Source organism: Mustela putorius, unplaced genomic scaffold (genome assembly GCF_011764305.1).
Source record: "Mustela putorius furo isolate JIRA1106 unplaced genomic scaffold, ASM1176430v1.1 tig00000179_pilon_pilon_pilon, whole genome shotgun sequence".
Taxonomy (NCBI): Eukaryota; Metazoa; Chordata; class Mammalia; order Carnivora; family Mustelidae; genus Mustela; species Mustela putorius.
Window position 1 is genome coordinate 11764909 of NW_025421305.1, and position 18989 is coordinate 11783897.

At 36.0% G+C, this 18989-nt stretch overlaps 1 protein-coding gene across 1 annotated transcript in view; it reads left to right on the plus strand.

Annotated features, from left to right (window-relative positions):
* Positions 1 to 18989, plus strand: part of GTF2F2 (general transcription factor IIF subunit 2) — a 154528-nt gene that overhangs the window by 109324 nt on the left and 26215 nt on the right. The window contains exon 6 of the mRNA XM_004759235.3: positions 12831 to 12930. Coding sequence (XP_004759292.1) covers positions 12831 to 12930 — 100 coding nt within the window. The remainder of the gene's footprint in view (positions 1 to 12830; positions 12931 to 18989) is intronic.

The window sequence follows — 18989 nt, forward strand, 5'->3', positions numbered from 1 at the left end:
AACTAAAATATAAGCATATCTTTGGTTAGTTCCTATATGGTTTGCATCAGCTACAAGTTCTTAGTGGCAGTGTAAATGTAGAGGAAAAGATAGCATTTTGGGTTTTTTTGTTTTGTTTTTTAGTTTCTAGCCTTTGTTTTTATGAGGTTGGAGCAAGAGTATATGGAGTGTTAGATAAATTTAACTTCTTTGAGAGAAGTCTAATTCTAGCATTGATCTTTTGTCACTGTACCACAGAAGTTTATTTCCAGCTTTCATTATCATTCTTGAATGTAGTTTGAATTCTTCAGAGATGAAGCATGTGCAGAATTCTTCTTTCAACCCCTTTAGTCATCCTCTTGAAGAGAACGTGAGACCATATGGCCTGAAACCCCATTCACAGTGGAGAGTCTGAAGCAGTGAATCGATAGGGAGTCCTTCCTTCTCTCTTTGCTGTCCCTAAAGGACAGTCTGAATGACTTGCAATCTATAATATCAATATCAGTATCACAGCAGCTGGTCCAAAATGGAGCACTCTCCCTCGAGCCTTACCACTCCTTCTGTAGATTTTTCCTCCTGGCTTGATTTGGTTTTAATTAGCACCAGAATCTCTCTTCTTAATTTTTCGAAGGTTGCTAAAACAGCATAATGAAATTCACTTTATCTTTTAAAAAACTCTCTCTGACTCTCAGCACATGTTGGTGGCCACACACTGTCAGACATTTCCCATCCATTATTCCAGCATCTGTACTTTCATGGAGTCACTAATGAAGTAGCCATTTGCTATATTTGCTTAGTCACCATAGCAACAGTGTCTTGGTTAGTGTACGCCTGGGTAGCTTCCTACAGTTTGACATGATACGCTGCTAATAATTCTGATTTCTACTCAGAGGCAACTGGAATTTTGCAGAATGGAATTTTTAAATTTGCTGAGTGGAAGTTGTTTAATCCCACTGGTGTATTCTGTTGGCACCCATCACGTAGTCATAGGATCATAGAAATTTTAATTTGGAAGAATGATTCATACTTGCAGTATATATTGCAGTGGCTGGCTAGAGAAACATTGCTTCTGTCCCCATAAGCAGCTTATTTAATCCCTAGCCTAAATATTTTTAGGTTCAAAGAAATCGATCAGAAGGTTAGCAGTTGGGGCTGCTTGATAATATTGGGTGCTTAGCTTTAAACTATTTTAAAGAATTCTGGCTATATGCCTTAAAATTATAATTTAATAAATATGAAAATTGAAAAGTACTTCTTGTCATAGTGATTTTTTCAATCTTTTATTGGCTAATTTCTGTTAGGTCAGCCTCTTTGAACTACATTACCTCATTCATTTCCCCTTCTGCACACTCACTTTAAGTTCCTTTAGTCACTACTTAAAGTAACAGTTATATAAATTTATTTTCATTTGTGTCTCCTTCAGATTTCATATAATGTGAACATGTACCTTGCAGAAAATACACATTCTATAATATACTTTATTTGGAGAAGACAGTGTAGCCTGTTCATGGTGATAGAGTTCACAGTTTTAAGAATCATATCTAATCCCCATATCTAATCTTAAATGATATAAAGACTGTTGCTGTGCCATCTGTTATAAAATGTGTAAAGGCTCATTTAAACCACCAAGTTCATTTTACATCTAAATTGCTTTTATCAAACATACTCCATATTTTAACCCTTACCTCATGTAGGAATTAAACCCACAGACGCCCACTTCCCTTTAGTCATCCATATTCTCATTTTGATCTGTATAAAAATACAGCAAGCTCAGACCCTATTAATTTCATTCTTGGCTCTAAATATTGAACTGGGAGAAACGTAACACGGGTGTGTTTTAGAATATGTTCATCCAAATATATATGTACATATACATACATACATACATATCTAGTTTTTCATTTGTTCCACAGTTGTCCGTCATTTTTAAATATGCATCATGGTCAAGTAGCCTTTCTAATAATTTGTCCCATCCATGCATGTTCATGATGTGGAAAACATTTTGATACATTTGTTTTGGGCCTATAATAGTAGTCATTCTGTGACTAACCAGAACTCCATGAAGAATAGTCTGATATCTGTAACATTTTGTAGGAATTAAAGGCTATAAAATGAATGACTAAAAGATGAAGCTACTTTCAAGTAGAGCTAACAGTGCAAATAAAATAACACAGAGAGACTAAGTCCCTAAAGCATCAGGACTATTTTCACCCCCATGTTGTTTAGAAACCCTTTTTCCCTGTATGCCAAGTTTGTTGTCTTTGTACTGAGACCAGCTATTAAAAAATCCTAGGTTTGAATTGAACCGGATAGTATTTTATATATTTAGAAAAATCCAGATTAAAACAGTTATGTAATGCCTTCTTCCCTCTACTAATAGCAAGGAAAAGAATTTGTACTATATTCAAAATGATATATTCAGTTCTTAATCAATCTATCTATAGGCTTTATGTAAAAGAAAACTTGCATGATGGCCAGGTAACTTTATGCTAGTGTTGCATAATTCCCTACCAAATAATAGCAAATCAGAGACCTATTTACAGTCAATGGATAAACAGTTTTGGGAGCTTCCAAAAAAGTAGTTGGAGTTGGAGATCTATCGAGAGTACTGGCAACATGAACAGATAAAATTGTGAAAACAGAAAATCTTAGTGTAATAATTATTCTCGGCACTATCTCAAAATGGTGAACATATAAGCATTAGTGTTTCTGTTGTGAAACTGAGTTAATGTTATTAACGGTAATTTCTAGCAATATTTTTAAGTTTTGGAAGAATTTTATCTGCAAAGGTAAAACCTGTGTCTTAAAATCAAATTGCAGCCTTAAATTAATTAATACATTTCAGTCTTAATGGAAAGAAAAAGCTTTCACGTCATATTGATTAAATATTTTTAAGTATTTTCAATCAAGATCTGTATGATGTGATTCAAGAATATTCAGGGGCGTGGCTGTCCCAGTACATTACACTGAACTGCCACAGTGACTGCTTGGCCTGCAGTTCTCTCATCCACTCATGCCTCTGAGTCATACGTCACTGTGGGAGTCCGTGGACTCTTGTACGTGGGGAATCTGCAAGGAAGCAGAAGGCTAGAGCCCATTACTTAGCTGGGTGGGAGAGTTTAAGTTGCACGAGCCTCTAGAATTAGTACTTAGGCAAAACTCACTTTCTATTTATGAAAATCATCTGGGAGAAGAGAAGAAATGGATGGTGAAACCTGAGTTGCTTGAGTAAAATGGTGGTGTCAAGAGGATTTCTAAGCACTAGATTAACCCACCACATACGCAAAAGTTCAGGAGGGTCAGTGTAGTTAAGTGCTGGGCAAAGAATCCTTTAGGATACAAAATCTAAACTAATCCTTAGAGATTCCATGGTGGAAAGAGGCCTAAGGGTTATTGTTTCATGTACCCTGAGACATTAACCTATTTGGTCATTGAGGTAAGATAATGTATATGAAATAATCCAGAGCTAGATAGAAAATCGAGAGAAAATCAACTAAAAAGGTCAGAGAGGTTTAAAAAAAAAAAGGGGACACTAGCCAAAGTAAAGTAGACACTGATAATAAAGGAAGGAGAGGAATAAAATCATTATTCCATTCAGTTGTACCCACCGTGTAGTTTTTCTGCAGGTGGCCCTGTCCTCTGGGAAGAAAATTAGAAAACCTCTTTGCATCATACTTAATATGAGTAAGGCAGGGAAAGATTAAAGTTTGAGACTGTTTAAAAATGGCTATGAGTTATGTATAACTTAAAGAGATGTTCTGCTCAAATGTAGTTTTCTACTTTTGTGAAACTTAGATACATGTTCTAGTCACTACTGGTTGAAAGTCATATATGAGACATTGATTTGAGTGCCCTGAAGATTAAATTGAAAAATATTTGACTACATCTAGGGGCGCCTGGGTGGCTCAGTGGGTTAAAGCCTCTGCCTTCGGCTCAGGTCATGATCTTAGGGTCCTGGGATCGAGCCTCACATCGGGCTCTCTGTTCAGCAGGGAGCTTTCTTCCTCCTCTCTCTCTGCCTGCCTCTCTGCCTACTTGTGATCTCTCTCTGTCAAATAAATAAATGAAATATATTAAAAAAAAAGAAAAATATTTGACTACATCTAATAATTCAGTCCATTTTTAAGATCAGGTGTACAGTCATCCAAAACCATAAGCTGTAAGCTGCCATATTTTTATATGTCTTCTGGTGCTGTGGTTGTTATAATTAGTTATAATTAGCACTTCTGTGAATTACATGTTTTACCTGCTGTTGAATGGCATTTAGGAAGAAATTTTCTTTCCTTGAAAACATCAGAGGAGATCAGAAAAAGTGCTTTTAATCTGATGTAGTCAAATATCCCCTGTTAGAATAAAGGATAAACACAGATTCCATAAGTCTTGATTTCAGAATCTATTAGGTAAACCAGATAATTATTAAGAGTTGTTTTCAAATGACTCCTATAATAGCTACAGTGTACTGAATACAAGCTAAGGGACAGTGTTTTATAAAGATCATCTCCCTATTTCAGTTGTTAAAATCTTCAGTTTTTCCCTTGAGAGTACCAGGCGTTAAAGAGATTGACTAACTTGTCCGAAATCATACCTGGTGGTAGGCCAGGAGCTTAAAACCATCTTGTTTGAGACCCTATCATATCAGGCATGGTATGGTATATTCTTTCTAGACTAAGCATTTTTCAGAGTCTCGCAGTATGCCATAGGTTTGCTTTTAATCTCTGATTTTTTTAGTGCAAAATATTGGCATAAACCTGAATACAATAGATAGTTCTTTGTTGCTCTTTTGAATATTGAAGTTATAAATATTAGTGGTCCTATTGATAGATGAGTTTTCGCCCACACCCCTGGGAACTATACCAAGTTATTTAGGCTTTTTACTGTGATTGGAATTTGGAGAAGGAAAATAAAATGAAAGCTTCTTAAAGAATGAAATATAAATGTTTTTGTCACTCATCATCCATTGGAGTTTAGGATAATCTCATTTCTAGCATAGGAAGAATAGCTTGCTGGTCATGTATTGAGAAGTAATAAATGGTCCCTGATTAGGTAACCTTTTTTTCTTCTCATGTATTTCTATTCTTTGCCTGTACTAAAATAATGACTAGAGTATCTGATTAATAGGAAGAGTATAAGCAGCAAAGGATTTCTTCCAGTAAATGCCATCCTTTTTTCTGCCCCCTTTCCTTTCTGCCTGCCCCTCTCCTCCTTTCCCTTCCCCATCACACACACACACTTAAACTGGAATCCAAATTTTCCAAGGTGAAAAGAAATTTGCTGTCTTGAGATGGAATAAGAAAACATCCCTGACTTGGACTAACGAAAAAAAAAAAATTATAATGGCTACCTTGCAGGTGACCAAAATTGGTAATTATTTCAACAAAACCTTTAGGCACTGCATACCATGGACATCCTGTAGTTTTCCAGACAAAGGAGAGCTAGTTGTGTGTGCTGTCCTCCTGGCCCCCTTCGTCCAGTGTGGGTGGTGTCTTTTGTACTTTCGCACAGCCAGAGCCCTGGTGACCTAGAAGTAATGCCACTGCTTTGGGTAAAGATACCCACTGAACGCACTTGCCTTCAAGTTCAAGATAATAAATATATTACATAAGAAAAGAATATAAGATAAAATGATAAGATAATGACGAGCTTTTGGCAGGAGGCAAGATATTTATATTTTGGACTGTTGAGTGGGGATTTTGTGTTGGTTAGCTAGTGGAGATGGATACTCGATAAAATGCTGATGACAGAGCCTTCCTGGAGAAGTGAAAATTTGCTAATATGTTGACAGTCGTACAGTGTTTCAGTGAAAAATAGAATTTAGGCAGTAATTAAAAAAACAAGAACAAGACCCTTACAAAATGTCTTCATTACACTAAGTGTCATTTATTTTACCTTAATCAACACATTCCCAGAACTTCTCAGGGCTGTTGTTTCTATCAAGAATCTAGGAGAAAACAGAGCCCAAGTGTGAATCATTCCCTTGCTGAGTTGAGTGTAGGCCCCTTCTGGATACCTTGCTAGCTAATGTAATGGACATATTTTGGGACATAGTATATTTTCGCATATAACTCTAAATATTTTAAATTGGGATTTTATATATATATATATATATATATACACACACACACATATGTATATATATGCTTACCAACTTGAGACATCTGGATTATTTCATTATATTTAAGATGTAATTATGGTATAAGTGAAGAGCACTGGACAAGGAATCTTGAATCTCTCCCCTCTCCCTGCTTCCGACAAACAGTATTGATCATGGGCAAGTCACCATTATGCTAGAGCTTAATTAGCGATTTGAGTTCTATTCTCATGTAGAAGACTCAACTCAGTGTTAAGTCTTTTCGTTTAGTGGGAGCTGTTAGGTTGAATCATATGAAATTGCTAGTTTTCTAAAGAGCCAAAAACTAATTTCTATATTGCTTAGGAGATACCTTTTGATTTTTAGTCTGATTACTAGCTGGAATGCACTCCCATGAGAACAGTCTAGTTGCGCCTATCCAGGAGCTCAGGGATTCTCCTTAGAATAGGAACACGGGATTGAAGTTGGAGGGAATTACTGGTCTTTTAACAAAACTAGAATCTTTTTTTTTTTTTTTAAGATTTTACTTATTTGTGTGTGTGAGAGAGAGAGAATGAGAGGGGAGAAGGTCAGAGGGAGAAGGAGACACCCTGCTAAGCAGGTAGCCGGATGTGGGACTCGATTCTGGGACTCCAGGATCATGACCTGAACTGAAGGCAGTCGCTTAAGCAATGGAGCCGCCCAGGCGCCCAAAACTAGAGTCTTGATGCAAGTAGTTATTACACACTTGTGTCGTGACTTTCCTGCTTCTAGTACTAATTCTTAATTCTTTGCTGCTGCTTTGCTTAAAACTAAAAGCAAACAAAACCCCTGGGATCTAGAGGTCAGAGGGCTGCAAACAAGTGACGTGGTACAGCTAGTATGTTTTTTGGTACTAAGAGGTTATTTTTGTTTTGCCGGGGGCTGGGGGTGGGTGCGGGGCAGGGGGAAGGTTTGCCCTTTATAAAAATTGAATTGGTTGGCAGTGTTTAAATAAATACTTTCACACAAAAATCTAACTCTGCATATTCTTGAGTAATTAGAAGATCTGGTAATATTGTGCTTGTATTCCTACAGACTAACCATCAAGTGCATGCTAACTAAGGTCTTATTGCCCACTTGGGATGGAGCATGTGCTCTATTTCCAGTTCACCACAGCCCCCATCTCTGGCTGGGACTTCTACTTTACTTGACAAGCTCCTATAGATATTTGGGTGTGTCATTCTGCAATGACTTCCTGCAGTGATAGAAGTGCTCTTTATCTGTGTTGTCCTATATGTTGACATTAGCCATATGTGCCTGTTGGGCACTTAAAATGTGTTTGGTGTGCCTAAGGAGCTAAGTTTTAGTTTAAATTAATTTAAATAATTACATATTGCTAGTGGCTACTATATTACGCAGTATAAGTAGGTATGTTGAGTGTTCCCTCCAGAGTGAAAATTAAATCTTAATATATTTTACAGTCTCTTTTCTCAAATGCCATATCTAAATGTTAGCATATATTGCCACAGATCTTATGATTTGACAGTCAGATTGCCATCTCTGATTGAATGCAGCCTAAAATTTTTCTTCTCATCTTTTATTTTTCGTTTATACAACACATTTATACTGCATGCCTATTCTAGGCGCTAGGAATATGAGCAAGTTCCTGTTTTCACGAGGTTTACAAATACTAATAAATATTTGTAAGAGACACGTAAATTACTTAATTTCAAATTTGCTGTCTTTAAACCTTCCAGAAGCCCTGCTAGATAAGGATATAATTCCTTTACTCATTAATTGCAAGCTGTGCAGTTTCTTCATTGCCACTCGGATGCATGTTCTAATAGATTAACATGTGCAGCTGTTACAGTTCCTCCAAGAAGCTCTCTTTGTCCTGTTCTCAGAATACTGAAACTTCCAATAAGTGGACTGTGTTAAAACGGGATGTCACCAGAGCCTTTCGTATTAGTCAGTTGGCTCCACGGGCATCGTGGCCGTTTTCCCAGCCTTCTCTCTGCCTGCTCCCATGCTGGACTTTCTTCTGAAACTCCTCTTTGGTTAACCTAACTCTGGGCCAAGTATACGTGCTCTTGCTCATAGGCAGTTCCATTGCTCCACTGCTGTTCCTGCTTCTCCTTGCCTCGAGACCTACCTTTGTCTCACCCTGCAGAACGTCAGCCTCCTTCTCCCCCTTGGACGCACTTTTTACCTCTTTCACTGCTTTACTTTTCCCTTTAAAAATGAAATCAAAATCTTGAGAATATACACGTTCTTTTGTGAAACCTATCATTTTAAGAAGAGTATAAATTGCAATCACATGCAGCTATAACACAAATGACTCCTACATTGGCAGTTGCTGGTGGAAACATTTGTAGTTTAGTTGGGGTTTTTTTGTAGTTGTTTAATTCTATCACTGATAACCAGATTAGTCAAGGCAGTGTTACTTAGGGTTTTTTGTTTAAGCAAATAGTCTGCAAGTATAAAATCAGGCATTAATGCAGGATTTCTTAATAGGGGTTTTGTCCTTTTCCTTTGTGATCTAATTGTCCAATAGAGGTATCATTTGTTCATTTGCTTAACAAATATTTATTGAATTTCTTTTATATGGGATGTACTACACTTACCAATCTACTGACTAAAATTTGTAGACTTCCCTTCTGCAATCTAATATCTTTAAAGCAATAGAATTTGACTTTTTCCCATTTTTTTAGATTTTACCAGTGTTCATCCTTTAAAGTATTTTGGAGATGCTTATGCTACTATTTTTTTTACATGGATTTTGTATTTCTGAAATATTCTAAATAATTTAAAAATTGAATTCCCAGTATAGTATGTAAATCTTAATTAAGTATAATGAAGAAGATCTTTAAGAGATTTTGATAAGAGTGATTATGGACCATGATTGTAGCCTAATGACTCGTGACATTAACTTAATAGGAATCTTTTTTTAGGTGTTGAAAAAGAAAATGTGCCCTTCTGTATGTATGTGTATAATTGGGCTAGTTGTAGGCAAGTTGAAGAGTGTTAAGGAGAATTGTTTATTTTGAACTATACTTAATGAATTTTTAAAAACTTTTTATATGAATGAGATTTTAATTAGCGGTTTTATTCTGCCATGTGACCTTTTAGGAGACTATATAGAAGAGACCATATGTTGTTAGGGACTTAATAGGTTAACTGTTTGAAACTTGGGGTAAAAGAAAAAAAAATCCGAGTTCTAGTTCACTTTTTTGCTTACTGTAAGGAAAAAGTGAGATTGAGATAATATAAGTAAAGCTTTTAACACAGTTTCCAGCACATAGTAAGTGCTCTTTTAAATGTCTGTATAAATTTGTGACAGCTACTGTTTTGTTAGGATTTTAGCTGTTAGGTCATGTAGCCTTTGAGCTTTTTCTTTGCTGGAAGGAAGTAAGAGATAAAATTGGCTCTTGAGATAATAATTCCAGAAACACTAGTAATTGTTCTAGCTTTCTAAGATGGAAGTATATTCTGAATTGTCCTGAAGTGATAGTAGTAATTAGCGCTACGTATTTTTTTTTAAGATTTTATTTATTTATTTATTTATTTATTTGTCAGAGAGAGAGAGAGAGAGCACAAGCAAAGGGAGAGGCAGGCAGAGGGAGAAGCAGGCTCCCCACTGAGCAGAGAGCCTGATGCAGGGCTTAGTCCTAGGACTCAGGGATCATGACCTGAGCTGAAGGCAGAAGCTTAATGGACTGAGCCACCTAGGCATCCCATAAGTATTTTTTTTTTTTAATGGTTTATAAAACAAAGGTAAAACAAGGTCTGGCTGCACCTAAAAATCAGAGGATATGATTTTGGTGTTACAGTTTCTTGAAAATAACACAATATTTAAAAATTTTTCTGAAAAAGACCTTTTTTTTTTTTTTTTTTTTTTTTTAAATAGTTAGGACAGTGAAACTTAGTTTCCTCTCAGTCCTGCCTACAACCTCTATATGTTCTTTGCTCTTCAGCTTTACAGACCAGGTATTTCCAAATTTTATTATTTTGTGCAAAGCCAGAAAAAACTCATTTTGACTTTGAAGGCATGTTGAGGTCAGTGATGTTTAATTAAGTACATGGTTCAGTGGTGAAGTAGAGTTGCAAATTGTTCTGACACTTTGTGAGATAATGTTAAATGAATTTATTTGTGTTAGGTAAAGATCCCTGCTAACCTATTTTAAACTATTCAAAGTTGGGGCCCCTGGGTGGCTCAGTGGGTTAAGCCTCTGCCTTCGGCTCAGGTCATGATCTCAGGGTCCTGGGATTGAGCCCTTTTCTCAGCAGGGAGCCTGCTTCCCCCTCTCTTTCTGCCTGCCTCTCTGCCTACTTGTGATCTCTGTCAAATAAATAAAATTTTTTAAAAAAACTATTCAAGGTTTATTAAAGTATTTTAAGATTTAGTTCTTTAAAGATGTCATGATTTTTAGCCCCTAGATTAACATTTTGAGTTTTGAATCATAAGATAACTTCTTTTAGTTAAAACCCTTGAAGTTGATATTTCAAATATGTAATACGAAGGTTAAGTTTTTATATGAGCTCTTTATTTTTAAAAAGTTAATTCAGTGTTTTCCTTTCTAAATTTAAAAGATGAGATACTTTGAGGCTAAAAATGGCATGACACTACGGATGACAGCATTGGCTTTTAGAGCTGTTGCACTAGAATTGAAAGGAAGTGAGTGTATGCCACCTGAACTTGAATCAGGATGCAGTGCCTGAGAATGAATTCAAGTGCAAGAGTATGACAAGAATAAGTTACCACTTATAAAGACACACTTACCTAAACAAACAAAAACCCCAAGGAATTTTCAAATTGTGAAGTAATGGGAACAATTGTTTAATGTGGGAGGAAGGAGCTAGTACATGCCTCCCTCCTTGAATGTCTCATAAGATCAAATTATGGAGTGCAATGATTGAAACAGGGAAGCATAACAGATAGATTACCATTTAGAGAGGCCAGATCCCTGAGAACTGATTCCAGTAGGGGATAAGGCTAAGATTAGAACACAAAGAGGTGTTTAGAAACAGACTGCCACTTGATTATTTCCCCCCCCCCACACACACACACCCCTTTCAAGGAGTTAGACATACTTACTTCTAACCCTCTGTAAACATTCCTACACCTGTCTTCACTCACTTGTTTCTTTCTTAGTCACTTGGTGGTGTCTTCTCAGCTTGGAGGAGTCATTTCCACTTGACCTTTTCACCCCACCTCTTAAAAGCTTGGGCAGCCCTGCTCCAGCTACCCTGAAGTGCACACACCAGGGTTGTGTTTACTTCCTAGCAGCATGCAGTCAGTCAGTCGTTATCATACCAACCCCCTGCTCCTTTTGAGTTCTGCAGTTAATTAGTTATAGATAAGCATTTGTTTAATGTTTGTCTTCCACTCAAGTAAGTCTTTTCTTTATTGCTGCCTTCCCAGCCTCTGTTCCGGTGCCTGGCAGAGATAGGCACCCAGTAAACACTTGCTGAATAATTGCCAGCAGGAGGCTTCTGCTAAAATCTGGTCATGGCACAGCTGTGGTCTGAAGCAAATATGGCTAAAGCTAGAGACATAAGCAGGGACTAGATCTCAGAGTGACATAAAGTCATATGAAGGACCTTGTGCTTCATCCAAGAACAGTTAAGAGGCCACTGAAGGAGTATAAGTCCAAGTCTGTCTTTGGGTGGACATCTGCCTTCTAGATCTCTTGCTAGTACTTTCTTTGTGGTTCACAGAAAGTGTATTTGGCTCATGAAAAGCAAAGTAACATTATATGATTTATGGTTACCAATACAGTAAGTTTCCAAAGGCATTTCTAGAGTACTTTTCTTATGCTTTATAAAATAATCATTTTATGTATTGAAATGATAGATACAGATTTATAAATAGAAGAATTTAAATATTTAATATTTAATTTATTATTTATTTAATATTTGAAATATTATTTCAAATTAGAAATGATTATACTGAACTTGGGGATCACAGCAAAACCAAAACTTATAGTATTTATAACTATTACATTTAAAAAAGCAATTGCTATGTATCTAAATTCTTCTGAGTAATTCAGTGTTACATACCTAAAAATAGGCAGAAGGAAATAGATAATTAGCTTCAGGCAAGGAATAAAATAAGAATGTTATAAAAATAGGTACTTTCTGGGGGCACCTGGGTGGCTCAGTTGGTTAAATGTCTGCTGGGATCGAGCCCCACGTTAGGCTCCCTGGTCAGCGGGGAGTCTGCTTTTCCCTCGCGCGGTGACCCTCCCCACTGCTCCTGTCCTCACTCAAGTTTTCTCTTTCTCAAATGAATTAAAAAAAAAAAAAAAGTAGTTTTTATACTGCAAGTTGTGCTAGTTGTGCTTTTTAAAGGAATTTTAAATGAAAATTCTTTTTAGTTCCTGTACTAGTAAAAGAATTTAAAGTAATATGTATATGGCTTTTCCCCAGAGGTGGTATTTTGAGTTATATTTCAGTTTAGATGGAGGTCTGCAATAGTTTTATACCAGTGCTGTCCGATAGAACTTTCTTCGATGCTTGAAATGTTCTGTATCTGTGCTGTCCAGTAAAGCAACCATTAGACCTGAGTGTCAGCGTATTATCTATTTATCTTTATCTCTTATCAAGTGATTGGAATTTTGTAATGACTTGATTAGTTTTATACCATATAATTTAAGAAAATTCATAAAGTATTAAAGTTGATACAGCTTTGGGGGTTACTTTTTATATGTTAAATATTGAGTAAGAAGATTTATAGCAATAACATTTCAGGTTTCACTCTAATAAATGAGTAAGTTTGTTAATAATGCCTTCTGTTTTTCAGATTGCAAATAGAAGAATCTTCCAAACCTGTAAGGCTATCACAACAACTGGACAAAGTTGTGACAACCAATTATAAACCTGTTGCTAATCATCAGTATAATGTAAGTCTTCATGTCGTTATTCATTCTGTTACATTTTTATTCTTTTCTGTTTTGTAGATTCTAAGGTTTTAAAAGGACTTTAGTCACACACCTGCTATTAAGTGATTGAGTTATCTAGACTGGGTAAGGAATATGATGATTTACCACGCGTGGTAGAAGATGTTCACTCTGTATCCTAAGTTAAACAATGGGAAGAAGGCAACTGTTGTTTAAGCTACTCTTGATAAATTTTTCAAAGAAATCAAACACTTCATTTTTCAATGAAAACATTTTCAATTTAAAACATTTTTTTTGTTTTAAATTACGATGTCCTTAATAAATATTAGTTTTAATATGTTTTTCATTTTTTCATACCTATATAGCTGAGAATTTTTAATGTATTGACAAGAAATTTTATAAGTCTGGAACAGTAGTAATTTTTCCCACTGATTTTTTTTTTTAAAGACTTTATTTATTTGACAGAGAGACAGTGAGAGAGGAAATACAAGCAGAGGGAGCGGGAGAGGGAGAAGCAGGCTCCCCGCAGAGCAGAGACCCCAATGTGGGCCTCAGTCCCAGGACCCTGGGATCATGACCTGAGCTGAAGGCAAACGCTTAATGATTGAGCCACCCAGGCGCCCCTTTCCCATGGATTATTAAGATTGCTTTGCATAGTTTCAACTTCCACGGGCATTTTTATGGTCTCACATTATCATGCAAAGTGAGGATTGCCTGTATATATTTTTAAACCATTTTTAATTGAAGTATATCTTACATATACGATATATATTATAACATACAATACACACATATTATATACATGTTATGTGCTGTGCACTGAGTGCTTCATATGATGCGTTTAGTCTTTACACTTACCCTATGAAGTAGCTACCATTACTATCCTAACTAAGACCCTGAGAGATTAGCTTACTTGAGGTCGCACAGCCAGTGATTAACCAATTCAGGTGTTGAACCCAGGTAGTCTGGTTTAGGAGCCACGCTCTTAGTCAACACTGTGCTATGCTGCTGCAGGTCATTAGAAGTACTGAAAGGGCTAAGGATTTTGGGTCTTGAAATACCTATAATGTAAGGAAAAATGTGATGATTTTCTGAAAATACAGTGAAACCTGAGTTAAGTCAAGTACAATTAACAGTCGATATCTTATGTCCTACTTTGTGCTTATTAACATTCTACCCGATACAGTGTTTAGGAAGAAACAATCCCTTTTTAAGACTGGCCTTAAGTATCTCGATTTAGGTGTCACAGTTTAGTATTTGTCAGACCACTTTATGAAATTTGAGTTTCTTAAGGTTATTTTACATGAGAAATAGCAAATGCCTACAGAGCCAAGCAGTCCTCCTCAGTGAGCAGAGTGCTGAAATTTAAGAAGGTAAAATGGTAAGGACTATGGTGAACTGGAGTGTGCATGCCCCTTCTTAAAAACAATATTTTTTAAATTGCTGTGCTATGTGGAGTAAATTAAGCAAATTAAAGTTCATTTGCATCCTGCCAGGCTTTCGGTTTATAGTCTCTGGTTATGCTTTCAGGGAAAACGTAAACTTAAGAAGAAGACAGGCTGAATAAGTGTCAGATAATCCAAGTCTATCTTTTTGGCTGCTGCTTTATCACAGTAAGGACAAGAAAGGCCATACTTCCCATAAACTATAAAGAGATACAGCCTTTCTGGAGAGGAGTTTGGTAATTTGTGTCCAAAGCACTATAAAGAATATATCTTTGACCCAGCAGTCTTGTATCTAAGAATGTATCATAGAAAGACAGGGCCCAAAGGTAGATAGATATACAGTAGTGTTTCTCTCTGTTATTTAAGACAAGCAAAGATTGGAAACAAATGTCCAAAATTAAGATTAAATACTTTAATGGTCATTATTTTTGGATGATAGAGGAGTTAGAATGATTTTATCCTAATTTTCTACCTTATAAAGTCTTTTTGAATTGTTGGAATCATCACAGTGAGTTGTATTGTCAAGTTGTTACAGTGGACAGTAAATAAAGCCTTTTTGATGGAATAAGAAAAGTAAGGAAGCTGGGAAAGAGTTAGTACCGGGCCATCATGAGCTCCTACCACCACTGATTAGGCAAAAAGAAAATCTATCTTGAATCAAGCAAAGCTGGTACTTTGCTAGTAAGTTCATATTCTTACTGTTATTGACACTATATCCAGTTGGCAGGTGTAGAAGATAGATTCCAAATTTCGTATTTTTAGGATGTTTTTATATTTTCTTTTTACTGCTAAAGTAAGTTTGAATATGTTGTATTCTGAACTCCATATTAGGATGTAACGCTACATCATCCGCTTCAAAGACTTTTTAACATTAAGTGGCAGTTCATGGTATCAACCTTTATTAAAGTTGTCATTGCACTAGTGAGTCATTATACTAATGTAGTTATTAGCAATGAGCCATATAGTAATCTTTGGAAAGATTTTGCTTATATAAAAATAAAGATTGACTATAATCTATCATGTGGCACTATTTAAACATTTCATGAATTTTTTCCACCATGGTAGTGTATCAGAATGAATGGAGGCACCTACACAGCTTTCAAAACATATTCAGTATTATAGTATAGAAAGAGTATAAAGCTTTTGTTACTTTTATCAGAAGGAGGCTTTGATTTTTTAAAAGATTGAGAAACATCAACATAATTCAACAAGAATGACTTAGAGGTTACATAATCAAGATGTTCTATAAAATTGTAAATCCAATATGATGTTGAAATGTTTTCAGAGTTTTACCAGGTGAAATACATAAACATGAAGCCTGGTATTTCATCATAACTGTTGAGGTTCTTTGAATACAATTTTCAGGGTAAATGTAAGGAAAAAATTTTTTACAAAAATTGAAAGAAGGGCTAGAAAATGGCATATATATTTATAAAACTATATCCCTGCATTTGATCAGAAAAACCCACCTTGCATTTACTCCCTAAACCTTTCCCACCCACCTATGGCTCATAGATAAACTTACATACACAGTTGACCCTTGAACAATGTGGAGGTTAGGATTACTGATGCCCTCCCCACCCCCCACCCCCTTACACACACACACACACACACATACACAGAGTTAAATCCATGTATAACTTTTGACTCCCCCAAAACTTAACTTATTGGAAGCCTTCCTGGTAATATAAACAGTCAATTAACATATTTTGAATGTTATATATATTATATACTATATTCTTACAATAAAGTAAGCTAGAAATAAAAGCATTATTACGAAAATAACTCTCTCCTACAAGGAAAGAGAAAACACATTTAAAGTATTGTGTTTACTGAAAAAAAATCCATGCTGGGACAGTAAACTTAGAAAATCCACATAGCGCAAACCTGTCTTGTTCAAGGGTCAACTGCATGTAGAATATATATGTAATCATCTCATAATATTTGAACCCCCACTTTGTAAATGGAGCTCTTCTAAGCATTATATTCAGATTTATCTCTTTTAGTTCACAGACTATCTGAGATGTAATACTACCATACCTTGCCATTCAGAAAGCATTTATTGGACCAAAAAGAACACATGATTAGTATTATATTTTAGAATGTTCCCTCCTTGAAAGCTTGGCCCTGAAAAACCTTGCCTTACCTATGGGATATGTCTGCTTAGGTTTCATTAAGTGGTTTTCTTCTGCCTTGAATCTTCATTATATTTCAGAAACTACTGGTTCATGTAGGCCAGCATTTTCCAAAGTAAGTTTTGAAACACTAATCTTGGGGTGCCTGGGTGGCTTAGTCGGTTAAGTGTCTGCCTTCAGCTCAGGTCATGGTCCTGGGGTCCTGGGATTGAGCCCTGGGTCAGTCTCCCTTCTCAGTGGAGAGTCTGCTTCTCTCTCTCTCTCCCTCAAATAAATAAATAAATAAATAAATAAATAAATAAATAAAATCTTTTTAGAAAGAAAGAAAGAAACACTAATTTAGTGAGAGTCTTCTTAAAAAGGAGTTGTGTAAAAAGATTAAGTGTTAAAAGAACTTATAGATTCTGATTGTGTCCTCTTCAAAATGGACACTTTAATATATAGAAATTGGGGACCTTGGAATTTGTTTAATCATATATTTTGCAAACATTTGAACATTAAATTCCCCTTCCCCCATCTTTTGTAGTGGTAAAAACAAACTTTGGGAAATAATAGGTTGTCAAAGTAGGATTTACAGGTGAGCTGTTGATTGAGGGGGGAAATATTGGAACTTGTATTTACCTTGTTTTTCATGTAATAAAAGAAGGAAATTGAGCTTTAGAAATACTGTGTGGATTGACCCTAGCATCCTTATGCAGCCCCTGTGCTACTCGGCCATTTTCAGCAGAAGAGTAGAAATTTTGCAACACTGGTGGATTGACATTGGTATTTCCAGTGCCTCACGTTTTCATTTGCCTTCAGCTTTTTAGGTTTCCTGCCAAATTCAGAGGTTTATAGAGTATAGTAACTATTATTAGCTAAATTCGATCTTCAAAAAGGAACAAATGGTTTTAAAGGTTCCTGCAAAGAAACTATAAAGATAATTAATATATTAATAAAGCAAATATATGTGAACAAGAAAGTAGAAAAACTGGTACTTTTATTCTAAAATGGTCTCTTTATCAGTCATTGTGTGAGGTGGAAACAGTGATGATGTAATCTGATGTAACAAGTACTCTTGGCCCTTCCAAAGGAAATTAGCAATCTCAGTCATCCCCTGTCTTTAGGTGATAATTCAGTTAATGTCTATTGTGGAAACAAAAACAATTCCAGATTTTCAAGCAGAAAGGGATTTAACATAGGGAATTGGTTACAGATGCTTTGCAAATACAAAAATGGAAGGTCTGGAGAAGGGGGTTGGTTACCAGAGATAAGGAAGCTGCTGCCGCAGGAGGTATACAGAATGCACACAAAAAGAAAAAATCTCCCTTCCTCCTCCTTTCATTCTCCCTTTGCCAGAACTCCAGCTGGAAACCTGCTAGGAAGGGACTTCTGGAAATGTAGCCTTTAGGTCCCCTGTTGCCATCACCACCAGGCCTGGAGCTAAAGGCTTACTGAAGATAACTGATATAGTGACCCTTAACCTTTTTGTGTGTTGGACCTTAGGTCGCATTAGCTGTTGCTGGTACAAAGCTACTCCAGTTGGCAATCCACTTAAAAATAAAGCATCCAGGGGCGCCTAGGTGGCTCAGTGGGTTAAAGCCTCTTTCTTCAGCTCAGGTCATGATCCGAGGGTCCTGGATGGAACCCCACATCGGGCTCTCTGCTCAGCGGGGAGCCTGCTTCCTCCTCTCTCTCTCTCTTTCTCTGCCTGCCTCTCTGCCTACTTGTGATCTCTGTCTGTCAAACAAATAAAATCTTTAGAAAAAAAGCAAAAACAAAAACCAAGCATCCAGAATGTAAAGCAAATTGCTTTATTTTGACAACAAAACCAAAATGTATTTTGTAATTGGACAAATTAAAACTTAATCTTAAAATAGTGTTTTATTTTTTATTCCATCTCTTTGAATTTTTGTTTATGTGTGCTTTGAAATACCTGTGCATGTTAATATAGAAGTACCTTTTTACAGTTTACAAATTGATATACATAGAGTTAGCAGATGTGTAAGATTCCTTGCAGCTCCTTCCAACTCTGATTGCAAGTAAGGTGCTTGCTTCTCTCTGTGGTTTTGTTGGCTTTGTGGACATCATCCAGCATATGTAAATTTCACAGCATTCTCTTATGTAGTAGTTTATGCTCTTAGGACTTTACTCATCAGGAATTCTGTCTTCTGTTACCTAGATGTGTTTGCCAGTGCTAGCTATACACTAGAATCCCTTGAGAAGCTTTTTCCCCCCCATATTACTTTTAATTATTAATCATATAACACAAATAAAAATCCTGGTTTAAAATATTTAAAAATTCTGGTTGAAGTTGCAAAAAATCATTCAAGCTGTATATCCTTATCCTACGCTTGTCTTTAATAAGAATAAGCCTTCTAATCAGAAAGATTTAACTTGGAGCATAATAAATCTGAATATCAAATATCCTGGAAACTTTTTTTTTTCTTTTGGGTAATTTTATTTTATTCTTTTCTTTCAGTCTTCCAAGATTCATTGTTTA